We start from the raw sequence: 18,456 nt of genomic DNA, 5'->3' as shown, positions 1-18,456 counted from the left end.
AAACTCGGGTTCCTATTACAGCTCTGATGATCACTGGTCTCATGAACCTGGGCGAGTGTGGTCAGCTTTTCCTCACAGTGACAAATACTGAGTAAACCAACTTATAATTTATGAAGGTTAATTTTGCTAACAGTTTTGGATGGTCCATCCTGTGATCAGTGGGTTGCCGATTTTAGGACTGTGGAAAGACAACACTTTGTGTTGGGAGGCATAGAAGGAGTGGGAGAAAGAATGGGGTCCTGCTCTTCTCTTCAGGGGCATGCCCTTAATGACTCAAAGACCTGTTCCTCACCCCGGCCTTACTTCTGAAGGTTTCTGTCTTCTGATAGATCCAAATTGAAGATCATGGCTTTTACATACAGACTTTTTGGAGGGCATTTCAGACACATGTAACTGAGCATTTCCAGGACTCAGTTTTCCTCTGTGGATCAGGATAATGATTAAATTCACTTTAGATGACAGACATGAGGATGATTAAACAATATAAATCACAGCATAGCCCCTGCATGAATCAAGGGGCCAAAATCGACAATTGTTATTTACTAAATTCTCTTCTGAAAAGGTACTTCCCTTCCCCACTTCTGTCTTGGAGGCAGTAACCAAATGACTTCTTTCTCATATTTCTTCCCCCTTCATGGTGGACAATCTTGTCTAGATTGCAGTCTGCTGCTTGCTGACCTGGAAAGCCGTATTGTGGAGTATTATTTTAAGGTGTGCTACATTTGTTGATGCTGTTAAACATTTGTTTAATGATGCAGAGATGTGATACATTCTTTTATGTTGCATTTATTTAACTCTGAAGCCATGTTGCTTTGCCTGTCTAAAATACCTGATTGGTGTAATAAAAAACAGCCAATAGCAAGGCAGGAGAAAGGATAGGCGGGGTTGGCAGGAAGGGAGAATAAATAGGAGAAGTCTGGGAAAGAAGAAAGATTAAGGAGCGAGAAAAGAAGGAGCCAGCCACACTGCCAGGCACAGAATAAGAAGGAAAGAAAAGATGTACAGAAATAGAGAAAGGTAACAGTTCAGAGGCAAAAGATAGACAGAATAAGTTAAGAAAAGCTAGCTAGAAATTAGCCAAGCTAAGGCAAGGTGTTTATAAGGAAGAATAAGGCGCCATGTGTGTTTATTTGAGAGCTGGGTGGTGCGCCCCTAAAGAGCAAAGAGACAAGGAGTAAAGAGAAAAAGCAACAACTACAAGCAGCCAAAGTCATCTTTCTCTTTAAAGATGGCCTTTGGATCTGCCACATAGAGTTTTAACTGCTGTGCAACTTTAAAAAGCCAACCAACCACATGGGAGTCTACCTAGCACTAATTTTTGTTACTATTTTTTCTTTTTGTTTAATTAATTTTTTTTAAAGAACATTTTGTGTGGTTCAGGGTGGCTTCAAATCCACTTTGTAGCTGAGGATGACCCTGAACTCCTAATCCGTTGGTCTCTGCTCAGCAGATGCTTGGATTGCAGGTGTACACCACTCTGCCTGTCCATTGGTCCATTCTCTTCTTTTTACACAGTGTATTAGTTACTTTCACCCTACTGTGCCCAAATGCCTGGCAGAAACAACTTAACATTGTTGTTGAAGGCCACTTGTTTGCTCTTGGCTGCTCAGACCCGAAATCATCACACAGAAATCTGTATTAATTGCAGTACTGTTTGGCCAATAGCTTAAAGCATATTGCTAGCTAGCTCTTAAGTTAACCCATTTCTATTAATCTGTGTATCGCCATGTGTTTGTGGCCTGCTGGTAAGAATCCGTCTGGCATCTGTCTCTTCTGTCTGTCTCCTGCGGTGGCCCCATGACTTCTCACTGACTCTGCCTACTCTCTCCTCTTCTATCTGATTGGAACTCCCGCCTTACCCTACTATTCTGCTAAGCCACTGGCCCGAAACAGCTTTATTCATTAACCAATAAAAGCAACACATAGACAGAAGGATTTCCCACACCATAACATGAGAAAAGCTTATTTGGCTCGTGGCTGCAGAGGGATTTTAGTGGGGAAGGCATGGTGGCATGATTCAGACCATGGTGATGAGCATGGCAGCCAAACTCTTACACTGGCACCAGGGCCTGCATGTGACCTTCAGAGGCCAGCTCCGAAGTGACTTACTTCTGCCACCTGGGCTCCTCCTCCTAACAGCTCCTCAATATTCAATGTATTGCCATAAGCTGGGGACCCAGTGTTAAAAACATGAGCTCATGTGGGCATTTTAGATTCAGACACTAACATCTATATGGTAGGGTTAGCTTTCTCTGTACCAAGACGGAAGTGCACTCTGAGAAGGGAATTTTCCCACTCCTGCTGTATAAATTGGCACCGTGTATTGCTTCACTGGGTATGAGCCAATTTGTCTCTCATAGGAGCATTTTGCTCTTGTTATGTGACCTTCATTTGGTCTGAGATGACTGTGACTTTGGAAGTCACACCCTCTTCCTCTCTGGGCCCTAACTTGTCTTTAGCAGTCAAGATAGCTGAGAAGTTTTACAATTTTGTCCAGTAATCCAGAGAGTGTTGAATAATAGTCTCTTATGCATTATTCCCGTTGAAATAATCTTTTTGCTTTAATATTCGAAGTTCAGTGACCCTATATTGCTGCTTTTTCACCCCAAAGTGTGAGAGTGGAGAGCACATGGACAAGAATGTTCCTCTGTTCCTATCCTTGACATATAGGGGTCTTAGCAATTGTTCAGAGTCTCTGACTGGCTGGAAGGAAGTAGAATATAAAGTTACAAAGTAGCTAGCATATGTTCTCCTTCTTTCTCTGAGCCCTGTTGACTCTGGGTGGGTGATGGCCAGGTCACCTGTTGTCCTGGGTAGGTGTGATCAGGTAACCTGTTCTGGGGAAGGTGTGGCCAGGTTACCTGTTATCCTGGGTAGGTGTGGACAGGTCACCCTGTGTTACTGAAGAACATTAGAGAAGCACAGAGTAGCCTCTGTGTCATGATGATGCCTGATTGTAATTCCATCACTCAGAAGGCAGATGCTAGAGGATTATGAGTTTAAGGCCAGCCTGTGCAAGACTGTCTCAATAAAAGAAGAGGGGGCAGGGAGTGGAGGAAGCACAGACTACCTAAGCTTTGCTTTTTTCAGCTGCCCCCTCTCACCTTTGTTTCTCCATTCCTTGGCTCATTATAATGGTGGTTCTTAGGAAATATAATCATGGTGTAGTCTTGAGTTTTCTCCGGGTAATGATGAAGAGGCCTTAAAAGTAACAAATTGAGAGGAGGAAAAATAAATAGCATCTTGATAGTCAGAGAGTTTGCCTTTATTTTTCCTTAGTCCTTTTCTTGTATTCATGCTTGAGTGACTATGAATCAACAATTTTAGAAGTAATGTGTGTGTTTGTTTAGTTTGTGCAGGATTGTGTATGCCTTTGTGTGCCTGTGTGTTCCTGTGTGTGTGTGTATGCCATGGCACATATGTGGATATCAGAGGACAACTCTGGGTTCTCTCCATCACCATGTGTGTTCCCAGGATCAAACTCAGATCACAGTGCTGGTGCTCATCCCTGAGTGGTCTTGGCTCCTGCCATCTCTGCAGGAGCATTCTCTACAGCTCAAGAATAGATGAAAGGTTCAGAAACAGCTCAGTTGAAGGGAAGCGAACTGCTGGTAGATATTTGCATGTGGCTGGCTTGCAAAGGGAAGGGGTGGGTGGAGTGAGGGAAAGGGCAGCGGGAGACACTGGATTTGCCCAAAATTTCTTTAGTGGCTCCTTCTCTCTGGAAGCTTCCTCCTTGGGGCATGCTGAAGTAAATACATTTTCTTTTGGGTGAATGAAGGCCCTGTTGTAGATTAACTTCAAGAGGTGAAAGTAGAATTCTTGTGTGTTTGGTGGCATCGGTCTATTTCAGGAACTCTGCTCCAAGTTCAAAATAGAAGTTGGCTGCATGGTGAAGAAGGCGTGTCTCTGTCTATCCTAGAGTTACTAGGTGGGATAGCCAGATGCGGTTTTGGGATGTTGTTGTAATAGGAGCAGCGGGCTGCTTCCCGCCACCCGGCTAGCTTTACCTGAAATAATTACACGGAAACTGTATTCTTTTAAACACTGCCTGGCCCATTAGTTCCAGCCTCTTATTGGCTAGCTCTTACATATTGATCTAACCCATTTCTAATAATCTGTGTAGCCCACGAGGTGGCTTATCAGGGAACATCTTAACCTGCGTCTGTCTGGAGTGGGAGAATCATGGCAACTCCTTGATTCAGCTTCTTTCTCCCAGCATTCTGTTCTGTTTTCTCTGCCTACCTAAGGGTTGGCCTATCAAATGGGCCTAGGCAGTTTCTTTATTAATAAGAAATCACTCCCACATCATTTCCCCCTTTTCTGTTTAAACAAAAAAGGAAGGCTTTAACTTTAACATAGTAAAATTACATTTAACAAAACAATTATCAAGTAAGAATTACAGTTACAATATTTATATCTACTTTATTTTTTATCATAACTAAGGAAAACTATAACTATCTATCCATTCTTTAACTCTATCAAAGACTCCAGAAGGATATAATATTACCTAAACAAACAAGAAATCCAAAACTCTAGAAATGACAAGAGACATCTTGCTGCCTGGACAGTCACCCAAAGTTCCTCTGTACCGTTGGGGCATCCATCTTTGGCCTACAGGCCTATAGTTACCAGCAGACATTTCCATGAAGCAGGAAAATTCCAAAGACAATTTAGTCACTTTCTACTGTGTCCTGCAGAATGTCTCGTAGACTCTTTCTTGAATCAGGAACTCCAAAGGATCATCTCACCTTTAGGCAAGTTCAGCAGTCCTTTCTCTGTGGGTTCTCTGTGTCCAGTTTATGCAACAGTCCAAGCAAGGGCAGTTTCTTGCCCAAATGTTTATCAAACTCCATAAGGAGTCTCTTCAATGCCCATCTTTCTCTTGAAGTAGCTGGTGCTGCCAGGAGCAGACGTATCTCATTGTCATGAGAAGCCCTAAATTATTAGAACATTAAATGCCATATTCTGTAGTCTTTGAAAGATATGAAGAATGCCTATCTAACTAAAATATATCTCTATATATCTAGAAAATCTAACATGACTACAAGCTTTACTATTATTGATGATTATCCATTAGCAACCTATATTTCCTATTATACATCACATTTTAAATGAACTACACGATCACAATACCTTAATCAATATCAGAAATACATATACATATAACAAAATTGACCTTAAAATCCATACCAATGTAAATTATTCATATCTATATCATATCCCCCTTTAAATGTAAAAGAACATTTATAAACAATATTTGGGAATATGGGCACAGTTATTTTTCTGTAGTAGGAGCTGCGGGCTGTGTTCCTGCCGCCCCAGCTCCTGATCGCCTGGCTAGCTTATGCCCCGAAATAACAACACACAAACTGTATTCTTTTAAACACTGCTTGGCCCATTAGCTTTAGCCCTTACTGGCTATTTTGATATCCTGATCAACCCATCTCTAATAAACTGTGTAGCACCGGTCTTACCGGGAAAGATTCAGCATGTCTGACCTCGCGGCTTGCTTCATCGCGTCTGGCTCTGAGAGGAGCTGCATGATTTCTGAGCTCACTTCCTCTTCCTCCCAGCATTCTGTTCTGTTTACTCCTCCCACCTATGTTTTAACCTATGAGGGCCAAGCAGTTTCTTTATTATAATTAACCAATGACCTTCCTCCATCTATCTTCTGTGTGCTAGGTACTGTAAGAAGCACAGTGACGTATCTGCAGATATTTCTATGTGTTATGTGCACACATGTACACCTGGAAAGATTTGTCTTTAATATTGTTTGTAACAAGAGAGCAGGAAGCAGATAATCATCCTGAGACTGGGTAGGAGGTTGTTTAGATAGTAGAAATCATGGTGTAGACTCACATTTTGGTGGCATTGCACATGCAGGCAGGAATGACTTGTATAGGATGTGTTAACAAGATGGCCAGACAGGGTGATTGGTTGGTGTGAATGGTAAGGAAAATGGGACTTACCAGTGACTCTAAGATTTGTAATTTGGTCATGCCATTGGCAGAGGGGCTTTGTGGGCAGATGAGCGGCTTTGGGAGGAAGCAGAGATGTGTTGAATTTGAAATGCTGGTGTACTAAGGGAACATGACACTTGACTAATATGCTGGGCCTGGGCTAAAGGTAGTTAGAGAAGACAGGAGATGACAGCGTGCAGGTGATAATTGTCGCTTGTTTTATTTCCTTCTTTTTCTTCTTGAGACAGGGTCTTGCCATGCTGGTCTGGAACTCACCTCGGCCTCATGAGAGCTGGTATCACAGGCTGTACCACCAACATTATCTGGTTCAACAATGCCTCAGGAGTCTGTCATGTAAACACCTTAACTGACTGATTCACCAGGATCCATTGAGTTCCTATTGTTTGAAAGACCTGGACAAATACTTACATTTTTAAGTATAACTAAATGGAAGGTAGCCAGGAGTGGACCAACCATGCAGGAGGTGAATGCTGAGGGCCACTTATAGCTCCTGATGATTTGTGCTTCAGAACTTGATGATTCTTTAGAAAGCCAGGAACAGAGGGTGGGGACTTAGTTTCCCAGGTCTTTTAGTGTCTGTTAGAGAATTATTGCCCAGGTGCCTGCTTTGCAGCCTTGGTATTTCAGTGTGGGGATTGTGAGTTCTGTGTAAGCCCTGGGTCGTGTGTGTGATTGAATGGTTTATAAATCTATTTTATTGGTTTTGTGGGTTATGGAAGCCAAGCAATTGAACTTATTAAAAAGCTATTAAAAAACAGGTAAAGTTTGGAAATCCTGTTATTTTGTTTCCACACTAATGTGGGGAATGCTTTTGATGGTTGAAGAATATGAGCAAAGTTCAGGGAAGACAGTAACTAGAGTGTACTTAAAATATTTAATTTATTCACTCTGTCTGTGAGTGTATGAAGTAGTGTGAAGTCGCACTTCTTCAATTAATATTATTTTTGATGTTGCTGGAGATAAAACTTACTTCCTTGTGGCACGAATCCAGTTAATTACGTGAGAGATCATTTACGTCTGCTGATGCTGAGACCGAAGGGACAGTCCTCAGGCTGCCCAGACTGCACACTCCACTGAGTTCCTGTCTCTTCCCCTTTATAGTCCTCTCTCTGCCCGCCTCCATCTTCCTAGTGCTGGCATTAAAGGTATGTGACTCCTAAACAATGAGATTAAAGGTGTGAGCCACTACCTCCTGGATCTGTTTCTGGATTGATTTTGTATAGCCTATGGTAGCCTTGAATTTACAGACTGCTTCTGTCTCCTGAGTCCTGGGATTAAAGGTGTGTGCCACCACTCCCTGACCTCTAGAGGTTTGGTTTTGCACTCTGATTCCCAGGCAAGCTTTATTTATTAGAATACAAATAAAATATCCTGGCACATGCTAGGCCTGTAATCTACCACAGAGCCAAACCTCCTGCCCGAAATAATTCTTTGGAAGAAATTAAAACACAGCCGCTGCAGGTTATAACAAGGTCAACGACTTTGCTTTGTAAGTGTTATTCTAGTCCAGTCTACACCACTAGCTACAGTGCTGTATTCAAAGATTCAAAAGCAGATGGTGGGGTAGCCCTACTAAGCATCCTGATGTCATTTGTTGGCACTAGAGGAAAAGTACCATACGCTTTGTTTTAGAGGACTGTAGCTTCTTCTCTGTCACCACAGCAAAAGTGGCTCAGCTGGCAGGATCTGTGAACTCAGCAGATTTTCCAGTCTTTTTTTTTTTTTTTCTTTTAAACTTGTGACTGTATGATAATTTTTACACACCTTTCCTAATGAATGCAACCAAGTCCTACTGAACATTTAAGGACAGCAGAGCCAAGGGGGGTTGCATGTCATCAGAGCCCTGTACATAGTTAACTCATCAGATACGTGTGCCGCTCCTCAGTGAACTACCAGGATGAAGTTGGAGTTGTTGTTCATAATTCTTTCTCTTATTTTTACAATTACAATAATGTTTTAAAAAACATTTAGAGCAGTGGTTCTCAACCTTCCCAATACTGTCACTCTTTAATACAATACCTCATGTTGTGGTGACCCCCAACCATAAAATTATTTTTGCTGCTACTTCACAATTGTGATTTTGCTACTGTTATGAATTATAATTTAAATATGTGTGTTTTCCAATGGTCTTAGGTGACCCCTGTGAAATCAGGACATAGGTTGATTTGGAGCCTCAGAAGCATTGACTTCCTGAATGAATATAACCATGTTTAACATCCTAGGAACTCTTGCTAAATGAAGGTGTGGTCAGTGGTTCAGTGGGGTTGGGTTCAATGCTTCCCTTGCCTGTGTTGAAGTTCCCCTGTTTGGGACCAGCTTGATGAATTTTACCTGGAGCTGTTTACTCTTTGAAGTGTACTGCCCACCTGAGAGCCTAGTGATTTCTGTCAGCCTTAAATTACCAAATGGAGATGCTACAATGGATTTGGAGAACTCACTCTGTGATGGTGCAGCGTTTTTTTCTTCATTTTTTAAGAGAAATTTATTATTCTCTCATGTATTATACCTTGACTGTAATTTCCCCTTCCTTCCCCTCCCCCTCCCATCTCTCCCTTCAACGTCCTCTTGCCTGAGATCCACATCCCCTATCTCCCTCCGAAAAGAGAAGGCCTCCCAGGGACACCAACCAAATTAGGCATAACAAATTACATCAAGATCAGGCCCATATTCTCAGATCAAGGCTGGATGAAGCAGCCCAGTAGGAGGAAAAGAGTTCCAAAGGCAGGCAAAAGGGTTAGCGACAATCCCCATTCCCCCTGTCAGGAGTCCCACAAGAACACCAAACTACACAGCCGTATATGCAGAGGACTTAGACCAGCCCCAAACAGGCTTCCTGATCTCTGTGAATCCACTTGAATCCAGGTCAGTTGATTCTGTTCTTGAGGTGTCCTTGACTTCTCTGGCGCCCTCAGTCCCTTCTTCCCTGTCCTCTGCAGGCCTCCCCAAGCTCAGCTTGGTGAAGGAGTTGGCATCTGTCTTTTCAGTTGCTGAATGAAGTTTCTGATAAATTCTGCTAGACTCTGGTCCCAGAACTCTCTGCAGGCAGGACAAGAAGTATGTTGGAGGTTTTGTGTCTGGGGTGGTATCCCAACCCCTTGAGGCCTTGCTTGATACAGGGTACAGAAGATGGCCGGTTCAGGCTCCTTGTCCCCATTTCTAGGAATCTTTGCTAGGGTCACCCTAGTAGATTCTATAGTGTTTCCATGGCACTAGGTTTCGACCTCACCCCCAGAATGCCCCTTAATTCCAATTGTCTCTGCCAGTATTTCTCCTTCCCTCTGCCCTCACTTGATCCCTCCTGTTGCCAACCTCACCCACTCCCAAATTCCCTGAAATTTATTCTAGTTTGTCTTCCCAGAGAGATCCTTGCTTTCTCTCTTAAGCCCTCCTTGTTACTTAGACTCTCTGAGCCTGTGGCTTGTAGCATGGTTCTCCTTTAGAACTAATATCCACTTATAAATGAGTACACGGTGGTGAGTTTGAAACTATCATATCGACACACTCTAGAATCAACCACTGGGAAAAGACTGTCAATGAGGAATTGTCTAGATCAAGCAGACCTGTGGGCATGCTGTGGGTGATTGACTCAACTGTGTTAACTGATGTGGGAAGGGTAAGACAAAGGTTTATATCATCCCTGGGTTTAAGTCCTGGACTGTGTGTGTAGAAAACGGGCTAAGTGCATTTATCTTCTCTCTGCCCTTGATTGTGGATGTGATAATTTTCAGCTGTGAAGGCGTATTCGACCGGTGCACTAGAATTAACCAGAAAAGCTCAAAAACAACAGATATAATTTAATAATTGAAAACGGGGAAATTCACACGACTGGGGTAAAAGTTCCGACGTCCAAAAATCGGGTCAGGCGAACATCGCGCGAAGAAAGCAAGCACACCTGCATTTCCAGGTTTTCTTCCCTGGCCCCAGGCAGCCACACCCTAGCCAAATGTGATTGGCTGAGCTTCCCCATCACAGCTGCTTCAAATTCCTGAATTGACATTCCCCAGTAATAGGCTGTAATCTGGACTTGTAAATTTTTAAACCCTTTCTCCCCTAAATTGTCCCCCCGCCCCAGGGTATTTTATCATAGCAACAGAAATGAAACTCAACTAAACTACCTGTTTTGTAGAGAGGAAAAGGCAGAATCCCAGGGAAATGTGGGCTTAGCTAGTGCCATGTTGATACTCTTTTTGACATTGTATCTCCCAACTCTCTGTAGATCTTTTCTTTTTTCTTTTAATCAGATTCCCTGTGTAGGTGTTAGCACTCTTCATTAGTCAAAGTTTGAACTACAATTATGTTTGTATGTGGTTTGACATACTAAATATTTTATATTTTAAATATTCAAACTTTGGAGATGGTGTTTCTGGACAGTTATTCCCTTATGTTGGTGGTGATTTAGAAAAGACCATAATCGATCTACTTCTGTCGTACTGTCTGGAGATACAGGGTCAGCATGGGAATCCAGCTTGGGCTTACAAACCTGGTCTAGACTCATAAGCAATTCATTTAAATTCAGGCATAACTGGTTGAGCATCTACTGCTGTCAGTCATAGTCTGAGGCTGTGAATCAGCCGTGTGCACAGAAGCTTCCGCCAAGGTGCTTCCTGTTAAGGGAAGTGTGTGTCCTCAGCACATGCATGGAAATGATTCTCCCTTTAATGTTTATGTGGGTTTCTGGGACTGAACTCATGTCACCAGCCTTGGGCAATAATTTTCATTAACTGTTGAGCCATCTTGCTGCCCCTTCTCCTCCTTTTCTTCCTGCCCTTTCCTTTCCTTTCCTCTCCCCATCCTCCTCAGAGCTTCATGTCTAGGCCAGACTACCCTGTAACTCATGATATTCCTGCCTCGGGCTTTCAAGTGCCGTGTTGTAGGAGCTGTGGGCCTCTTCCCACAGCGCGGCTCCTGGCTGCCTACTAGCTTATGCCCCAAAATAATTAGACGGAAACTGTATTCTTTTAAACACTGCCTGGCCCATTAGTTTCAGCCTCTTAACCCATTTCTAATAATCTGTGTAGCATCCCAAGGTGCGCTTACCAGGAAGATTCTAGCCCACATCCATCTTGGGTTGGAGCTTCATTGCATCTGCCCCAGAGAGGAGAGCTATCGAGTCTGAGCTCACTTCCTCTTCCTCCCAGCATTCTGTTCTGTTTACTCCACCCACCTATGTTCTTTATTAGCCAATGACCTTCCTCCATCAGTGCTGGGATTATAGGTGTCTACCTCGGGCCTAGTGTCCTTCATCTGTTCTTAGAGCTAGATCAGTAGGATTTAAATGTCCAGGGAGCCTGCTCCATCTGCCACCAGAGGTCCTAGGTCAGTCAGATGAAGAAAGTTTTATGCAAATGAAGTATTTTATAATCACAGTCTCCACGGTCTCAACTACACAGAGGAAGCACTTGACCTCCAGACAGTGCGTGGAATAATCGGGACAGAAGGCATGGAATGAAGATGCCTGGCCTTCCTGAACTTCTTCTGTGTGTGTTATAATTGGTACCAGTAGCAATTTATGAAGACAAATGAGTGGGCTGGGCTCCCAAGTCCAGTTGATGAGTGGAAGAAGTGAGAATTTGAGCAAGGAGGTCAAGACCATGAAGGGTTCATCCACTGAAACAGTTTACCTGAGCTAATGGGGGAGCTCACCAACTCCAGCTGGACTGAGAAGGAAAAAGCATAGGACTGAACTATTCCCTCTGAATGCTGTTTACAGTTGTATGGCTGTGGCAGACTGAGGGGCCACTGACAGTGGCACTGGGATTTGTCTCTACTGCATGTACTGGCTTTTTGGGAACCTATTCTCTTTGGATGTATACCTTGCTCAGCCTAGATATAGTAGGGAGGGCCTTGGACCTTCCACAAAGCAAAGTGCCTTACCCTCTCTTAGGATTAGAGGGGAGGGGGGCTGGGAGGGTGTGTGGAAGGAATGGGAGGAAAGGAGGGAGTGGGAATTTGGATTGGTTTAAATTGGATTAAATTTGATTAGATTAAAAAATCTAATAAAAAAAAAGACAAATGAGATCGTCAAGGCAGAATGCCAGCCTCACATTGAGGAGATTTCAGGAGATGCTTGGTGCTGTTAACTTCCACTGCCTCATCGCCATGAGTATCCGAGGAAGCAAATATTACGTGCTGAGGCTTAATTGGTCATCATATTTCCTAACTTCACAATTCTTAGGTGTTTCTGTTTTATTTTCTGTGGCAATGAGAAATTTGTGAGGATAAAAACATCCCACTGAGAATGTACTCAGGAGACAGAGAGGCCCCACCTCTCAGCAAAGCATATGTTATGGTGCACTAACCGAGGGCATCATCACTGAGAGGGGCCGTGCCGAGGTATTAAAGCCATGGGCTGTCACTTTGAACATCTTTACTATGTCTGAATGTCAGTTTTATGAAGTAGTTATGGAGTGAGTGAGTTCATATGACTGAGGTGCTTAAAACGGTTGTGTATTTTAAGACAGAGTCTCACTGTATAACCATGACTGTTCTGGAGCTCACTGTGTAGACCTTGGTGGCTTTGAACACTCAGAAATCTGTTTGCCTTTACCTCCTAAGAACTGGGATTTAAGGTAATGCTACCATGCCTAGCTCTAGAATAGGTTTTTGTTTTTTGTTTTTGTTTTCTTTTAAAGCTCTGTTACTGTATGTTTTTGAAAAATATTGACTCTCAGAGTAAATACTTTTTATTTGTAACAAAATGTATTATTTTTTTAAAAACAAAACTCCATTTCCTTTAAAAACACCAGCCCCTTTTGTCATTTTACCCTTCTTTAGGTACCACCAGATGGAAGCATCACAAGATGCAGATTAGTTGATGTGTTCTGTCGCTTAGGGAATGTCTTATGAGTCTGTGTGTTATAAAGATGGCCCAGTCTGGAACTGCGCCAGTCTCTTTTACAGTATTTGATTTGTTTGAGGAGATGAGTGCTTTGTTGGCCATAGCTGTGATGTGGTAATTGATCATCCATGTACTTGGAAGGTTCAGATACTCTGGGAGAGCAGTGGATGTGATTAGAGGTGGAGCCCCTTTAGTGGTGTTATTACAACCCTGGAATATTGGGTAGCATAGATCTGATTTGCACTCTGGCCTTATATTCCCGAGTGGTGGGGAACAGCAAACCAAGCATCTCCTTTTTATCTATCAGTTAAGCCCTTCACCTACAAAATCAGAGGCCGATGTGGAGGGGGCCACCTGTCTGAATCTGAAATATGAGCTCGTAAAAATTCCTGTTTTTGTAATAAATGTATGCTTTAGAAATGTAAAAATGTGTGTTCACATTGTAAGATAACTGACCAGGTGCTCCAGCTTCATGGCGGGACCCCTGCCTACACAGAATGTTAGTCAGTGTTGCCCTCTGGCTCTTATGCTCGTGCTCCTTCTTCTCCCAGAACTTCCTCAGAGCTAGGTTCATAGTGGACCCTCTCTGCGGCCTGGCCTTGTCTCTCAGATGACTGCAGCCTCTCTTCTCCATCCTGAGTGGTTCATGCCAGGGTTATATTTCACCTTCCTGGAGAAATTCCCCATTCACCCAATGCAAGAAGATATGCTGCTCACTACTCCCAGTTAATAGTCTCTCATAGAGAACATTCTCTTTTCCTTTATTGCTCCTCTATTTCATAATGTTCTTTGCAGTAGCTGGTGCACAGTAAGTACTTTATGGTTGTTGACTCATTGTGTTGACACAAAGAACAGTGAGGTTCTGTAAATAAGGGGCTAGATAACAAATATATTATTCATGCTTTTAGACCTCTTGCTTCAAGTGCTCTGCTTATCACTGAAATTCAGTAGTGGCTCAGGTGGTATGTAAGTGAGTGGATACGGGTGTGTTCCAGTAAAACTTAATCACTAGAAACAGTGATGGCCATCTTGGACTTTGCTGGCCCCTGAACTATAGGTGGCAGAACAGATTGTGCAGGATGTACTTTAGTCCTGACATCTCAAGTGACATTGATGGGCTTCATGACTAAGGGTTTAGGATGAAGCCAATCCAGGCAGTTATAGCAATTGCTTTAAACATTGACCTGAATGAATTGAGATAAAAACATATATTGATCATATACTACATACTACATGCTAGGTACATGAAACCAAGTACAAAGCTGGGGATAGATAAAGACTTTGGTCTTTGAATGGATCCTGCCTGTTAGGAGGTAAGCTAGCAATTAGTCACAGTGCCCTTAGAGTGTATAGATAGGGTCTCAGAGAAGAGAAACCCATAAGAGAGGAACATTCTAAGAAAGTGCTTTTAGAATGGAATACCAGGAGCAGAGAAGGAAGCCAGCATTAGCTGAGGACCTTTTCTGAAATGATATCCACGTGTCCTGTTAAAAACTTTTGTTTTGTTTTGTTTTTTCGAGACGGGGTTTCTCCACGTAGCTTTTGGAGCCTGTCCTGGCACTAGCTCTTGTAGACCAGGCTGGCCTCGAACTCACGGAGATCCATCTGCTTCTGCCTCCTGAGTGCTGGGATTAAAGGTGTGTGCCACCACCGCCCAGCTCCTGTTAAAAACTTAATGTATAACAAAACTATGCGAAGGCATTATGAAGACCCAGAGCTTAAGTGGGGAGGGGAACTTGCCTTTGAAGTTTGAATATAAACTCCTTTGACTTCACAGTCACACTCAGGTTTAGGTCCTCAGCCTACATCTTTCTTTACAGACTTGCGTAAAGAACTTCTTACTTGAGAGGCTCTTGTGAAGGTGGATGAGGGAAGCTTCTAAGTTTCTGAGCATATAAGCACCCATGCTTGAAGGTATGCAGGAAGCTGTATTATAGAGTAAGCATTTGATTCAAATACAGGTCTGAGTAATTCAAAACTACAGTCTAATGTACTTGTCATTATCATTAAAATATTGCATACATACATTTTTGCATTATGTGTATTACATTGGTGATAAGGTTAAAATCCACACTGTTGTGTTCCTTACTTTGTCAACAGTAGATGCTCCATGGAGCTTGAGTGTTTGTTGGGATTTTCCTCTGCCAAATGCTCCATTGGAGAAAGAATTTGAAGGTGGAATTAATTTTTTTTAAAGATGTAAAGATGCTTGCTGTTTACCTAGTTTAAGACAGCCACAGCAACCAAGCAAACAGTACCCCTGCCGGCACCCTCCTGTTAACAGAAGGTTTGTTTGTCCTATGTGTTCTACTTCTCTTACTACTTCAGTCTGTGTCCTTGGTCACCTTTCCACCGTGTAGTCAGCCCTGCAGTGAAACTGGTGGAGAGGATGCCTTCTGGCGAGTCAGTTTTGGATTCCTAGGTACCAGCCGCACATGGTGATGCAGGCTCTGCCTCCATCCTGAGTCCCCTTCCTTCTTCAGCATCTACAGTGGTGCCGCTAAACAGATTTTCTAAGCTCTGGTTGTAATGTCTTTTCCTCACAGTCTCCATCCCACAAGTTGACCTTCGAGATCTTTGTTCTTTAGTTTTATCTTCCACCTTTACTTAAGCGTTCACCATGTGTGTTGTCCCGACTGTCAGAAACAGTTCCCTTGTCATGCTGTGTGCTCCCACTGGCAGTGTTCACTCAAGCTGTTGCTGTAGCATAGATTAATACCCAGTCTCCGTCATACTGTTTGCGCTTTTCTTTGACAGCTGATACGATGGTGAATGCTCACTGTCAGCTTGACTGGAGTAGAAATCACTGAGGGGACACTCCTCTGGGCATGTCATCAGGAGCCTTTCCAGAGGTTCAGCTGAGAGAAGGCCTATCTTGAAACTGTGAAGTAGCTGTGGGCCTGGGTTCCAGGCTGAAAATGTCACTTGAGTGACTGCATCCCCCTGGGCTTGTTTTCTGAATTGCTCAGATGGGAGCAGATTCCTGCTGCTGACCGTGATGGCCTGTAACCTCAAATGTGGGCTGATAAGCCCTATCACTCAGTTGGTCAGAGTACTAAAACAAGGAACTAACATAGTTTGAAGTGACATATATATTTAGCTCCTACACCCTAGGGTTTTGGGGATTCAAGGATGGTGTCTGTTTGAGTTGATCAAAGCAAACCCCAGCATTAACTGAAATCTGTGTCCTCAGGAGATTTTCCTGGTTACCACCATCTCATCCTTCTAGCTGAGTCACTTCAGAGCTGAACTAGATTTTATGCCTGCATTATACACCAGGCAAGGTGTACTCATAGTGCTACATCTGGATTCAGCCAACTGCAGATGAGAAATCTTAAGAAATAAAAGCATTTGTGTTGAACATATACAGACCTGATTCTGCTTGCTGTTATTTCCTAAAGAACATAGAAAAGCCAGCTATTTTCATGACTTCTCTGTCTCAGATATAAGTGACCCAGAGACAATTAGCATGCACCAGAGAGCATATGTAGGCTATGTGCAAACACTAGACCATTTGAAGAAAGTATATGAGCATGTGTGGGGTTTGTCATCCTTGGGAACTATACATCTAATCTGCCTAGAGTACTGGAGCCAGCACTTGGGCCATGGCTGCTTCTTGTCCCAGGCCTTAGTTAGGATGGAACTTCTCCCCAGGTTCTTGGACTGTTGGTCTTGATTTCTCTTCTGGAGATGGAATCTTGCCTCTGACTATTGGCCCAGAGGATCCCCTTCTAGATTTCAGTAGTGTACCTACCTGCTGACGCCATGGCTTCCCACATCCCGTACTTGCTGCCCTTCCCAGCTTTCCCCAGTGGCCACCTTACTCCTTCAGTCGCAGGTCCTCTGCCTTACGCTAAGCTGGATTGCCTTGTGCACTGTCTTCACCTCCCATCTTTTCCCATCTGCAGATCCCCATCTCCAGGGTCCTTCCACTTCCTTCTGATTGCTCAGGTCATGCTATATGACCAAGTTTTTGATATTTGGGTCCTGAGCCCAATGAATTGATCTTTATTATCAACATTGATAGAAAATGTAGCTCTGGGAACTTCTAAGATCCAGCAAGTAGAAGGGGCACTTGAGGTTGAAGGTTTTTTTTTTTTTTTCCATAGCAGCTACCCTCTGAATCCCAAAAGAACAGTTTTCTGAATATTTGTCTCAAGACTGATGCAAGTGGCCCTGCCTTTCCTGGCCCCAGCAGATCACTTTCTACTTCCTCCACTTCAGGAGCTGTTGCAGCTGTCCGCTCAGACTGTGTTGATGCAATGCAATCTGAAGACAGAGCGCTGGAGAGTCATGGATGTTCTGTGAAATGTTTTATAATTACGTCTGACGTATAGGTGCCCAGACATCCTGTAAAGCACGCTCACATTTCCTTTTGTATTGGAGGTATAGCCTTCTAAGAAATTCTTGAGTGGATCTCTGGAGTGTGCTGAACTTGAGACCCGTGTGGATGAGGTGGAGTGCCCATCAGCCTAAAGAAGCTCGGCTACTGTGCTTATGTGTATCCCCATGAGCTGCCATTTTAAAGGGATAGAAGGCAAAGTACACATTAGTAAACATCTTTCTCTGTTTGTAAGATATCTTTTCTGAAATGCATTGGTAGACTCAGAATATATTGCTGGTGATTGAAAACATAACAAAATTAGACCAGATTCTTCCCACTTGATCCTTATTTTAGATGTGATAACAGTAGACTCCACCTTGATCCTGGGACACGATGATGCTGATATCATGTTCATTGGCAATCGTTGGTGACTAAAGGCTGGCTGGTAGTTACTGTAGGTCAGCTATATGGAAGACATTTAATTGCAGCAACACTATGAGAATGACATTGTCTCCGTCAAGTGCTGGTGGTGCTGCTCTGTGCCAGTCACTCCAAGAGTTGTTACATTTACCTGTTCATTTGATTCATCAGGGTAATGCTGTACTAATGAAGTTTTCCTTTGTGTTTTCAATTCTTTTTTTTTAATTTTTTATATTTTTTTTATTGAAAAAAAAATTCCGCCTCCTCCCAGCCTCCCATTTCCCTCCTCCTCCTCTCACTCTTCTCTCCTCCCCCCGCTTCTCTCCCCCTCCCTCTCCAGTCTGGAGAGCAGTCAGGGTTCCCTGCCCTGTGGAAAGTCCAAAGTCCTCCCCCCTCCATCCTGGTCTAGGAAGGTGAACATCCAAGCTGGCTAGGCTCCCACAAAGCCAGAACATGAAGTAGGATCAAAACCCAGTGCCATTGTCCTTGGCTTCTCAGCAGCCCTCATTGTCCGCCATATTCAGAGAGTCCAGTTTTATCCCATGCTTTTTCAGTCACAGTCCAGCTGGCCTTGGTGAGCTCCCAATAGATCAGCTCCACTGTCTCCGTGGGTGGGTGCACCCCTTGTGGTCCTGACTTCTTTGCTCATGTTCTCTCTCCTTCTGCTCCTCATTGGGACATTGGGAGCTCAGTCCCAGTGCTCCAGTGTGGGTCTCTGTCTCTATCTCCATCCATCGCCAGATGAAGGTTCTATGGTGATATGCAAGATATTCATCAGTATGGCTATAGGATAGGGTCATTTCAGGTTCCCTATCCTCAGTTCCCCCAGGAACTAACTGGGGACATCTCCCTGGGCACCTGGGAGCCCCTCTAGGTCCAAGTCTCTTGCC

At 43.5% G+C, this 18,456-nt stretch overlaps 2 protein-coding genes across 2 annotated transcripts in view; one reads left to right on the top strand and one right to left on the bottom strand.

Moving 5' to 3' along the window:
* Positions 1 to 16,601, bottom strand: part of LOC121440714 (ice-structuring glycoprotein-like) — a 43,227-nt gene extending 26,626 nt beyond the window's left edge. The window contains exons 1-2 of the mRNA XM_041641511.1: positions 16,577 to 16,601; positions 2,110 to 2,168 (exon numbers count right to left, since the gene is read on the bottom strand). Of these exons, the coding sequence (XP_041497445.1) occupies positions 2,110 to 2,168; positions 16,577 to 16,601 (84 nt within the window). The remainder of the gene's footprint in view (positions 1 to 2,109; positions 2,169 to 16,576) is intronic.
* Positions 1 to 18,456, top strand: part of Mpp7 (membrane palmitoylated protein 7) — a 232,795-nt gene that overhangs the window by 11,646 nt on the left and 202,693 nt on the right. The window lies entirely within an intron of this gene.

This window comes from Microtus oregoni, unplaced genomic scaffold (assembly GCF_018167655.1).
Source record: "Microtus oregoni isolate MIOR12 unplaced genomic scaffold, Mior012 000070F_ref0000104, whole genome shotgun sequence".
Taxonomy (NCBI): Eukaryota; Metazoa; Chordata; class Mammalia; order Rodentia; family Cricetidae; genus Microtus; species Microtus oregoni.
The sequence above is the reverse complement of the archived record's forward strand: the minus strand, read 5'-3'. Positions and strand labels throughout refer to the sequence as shown.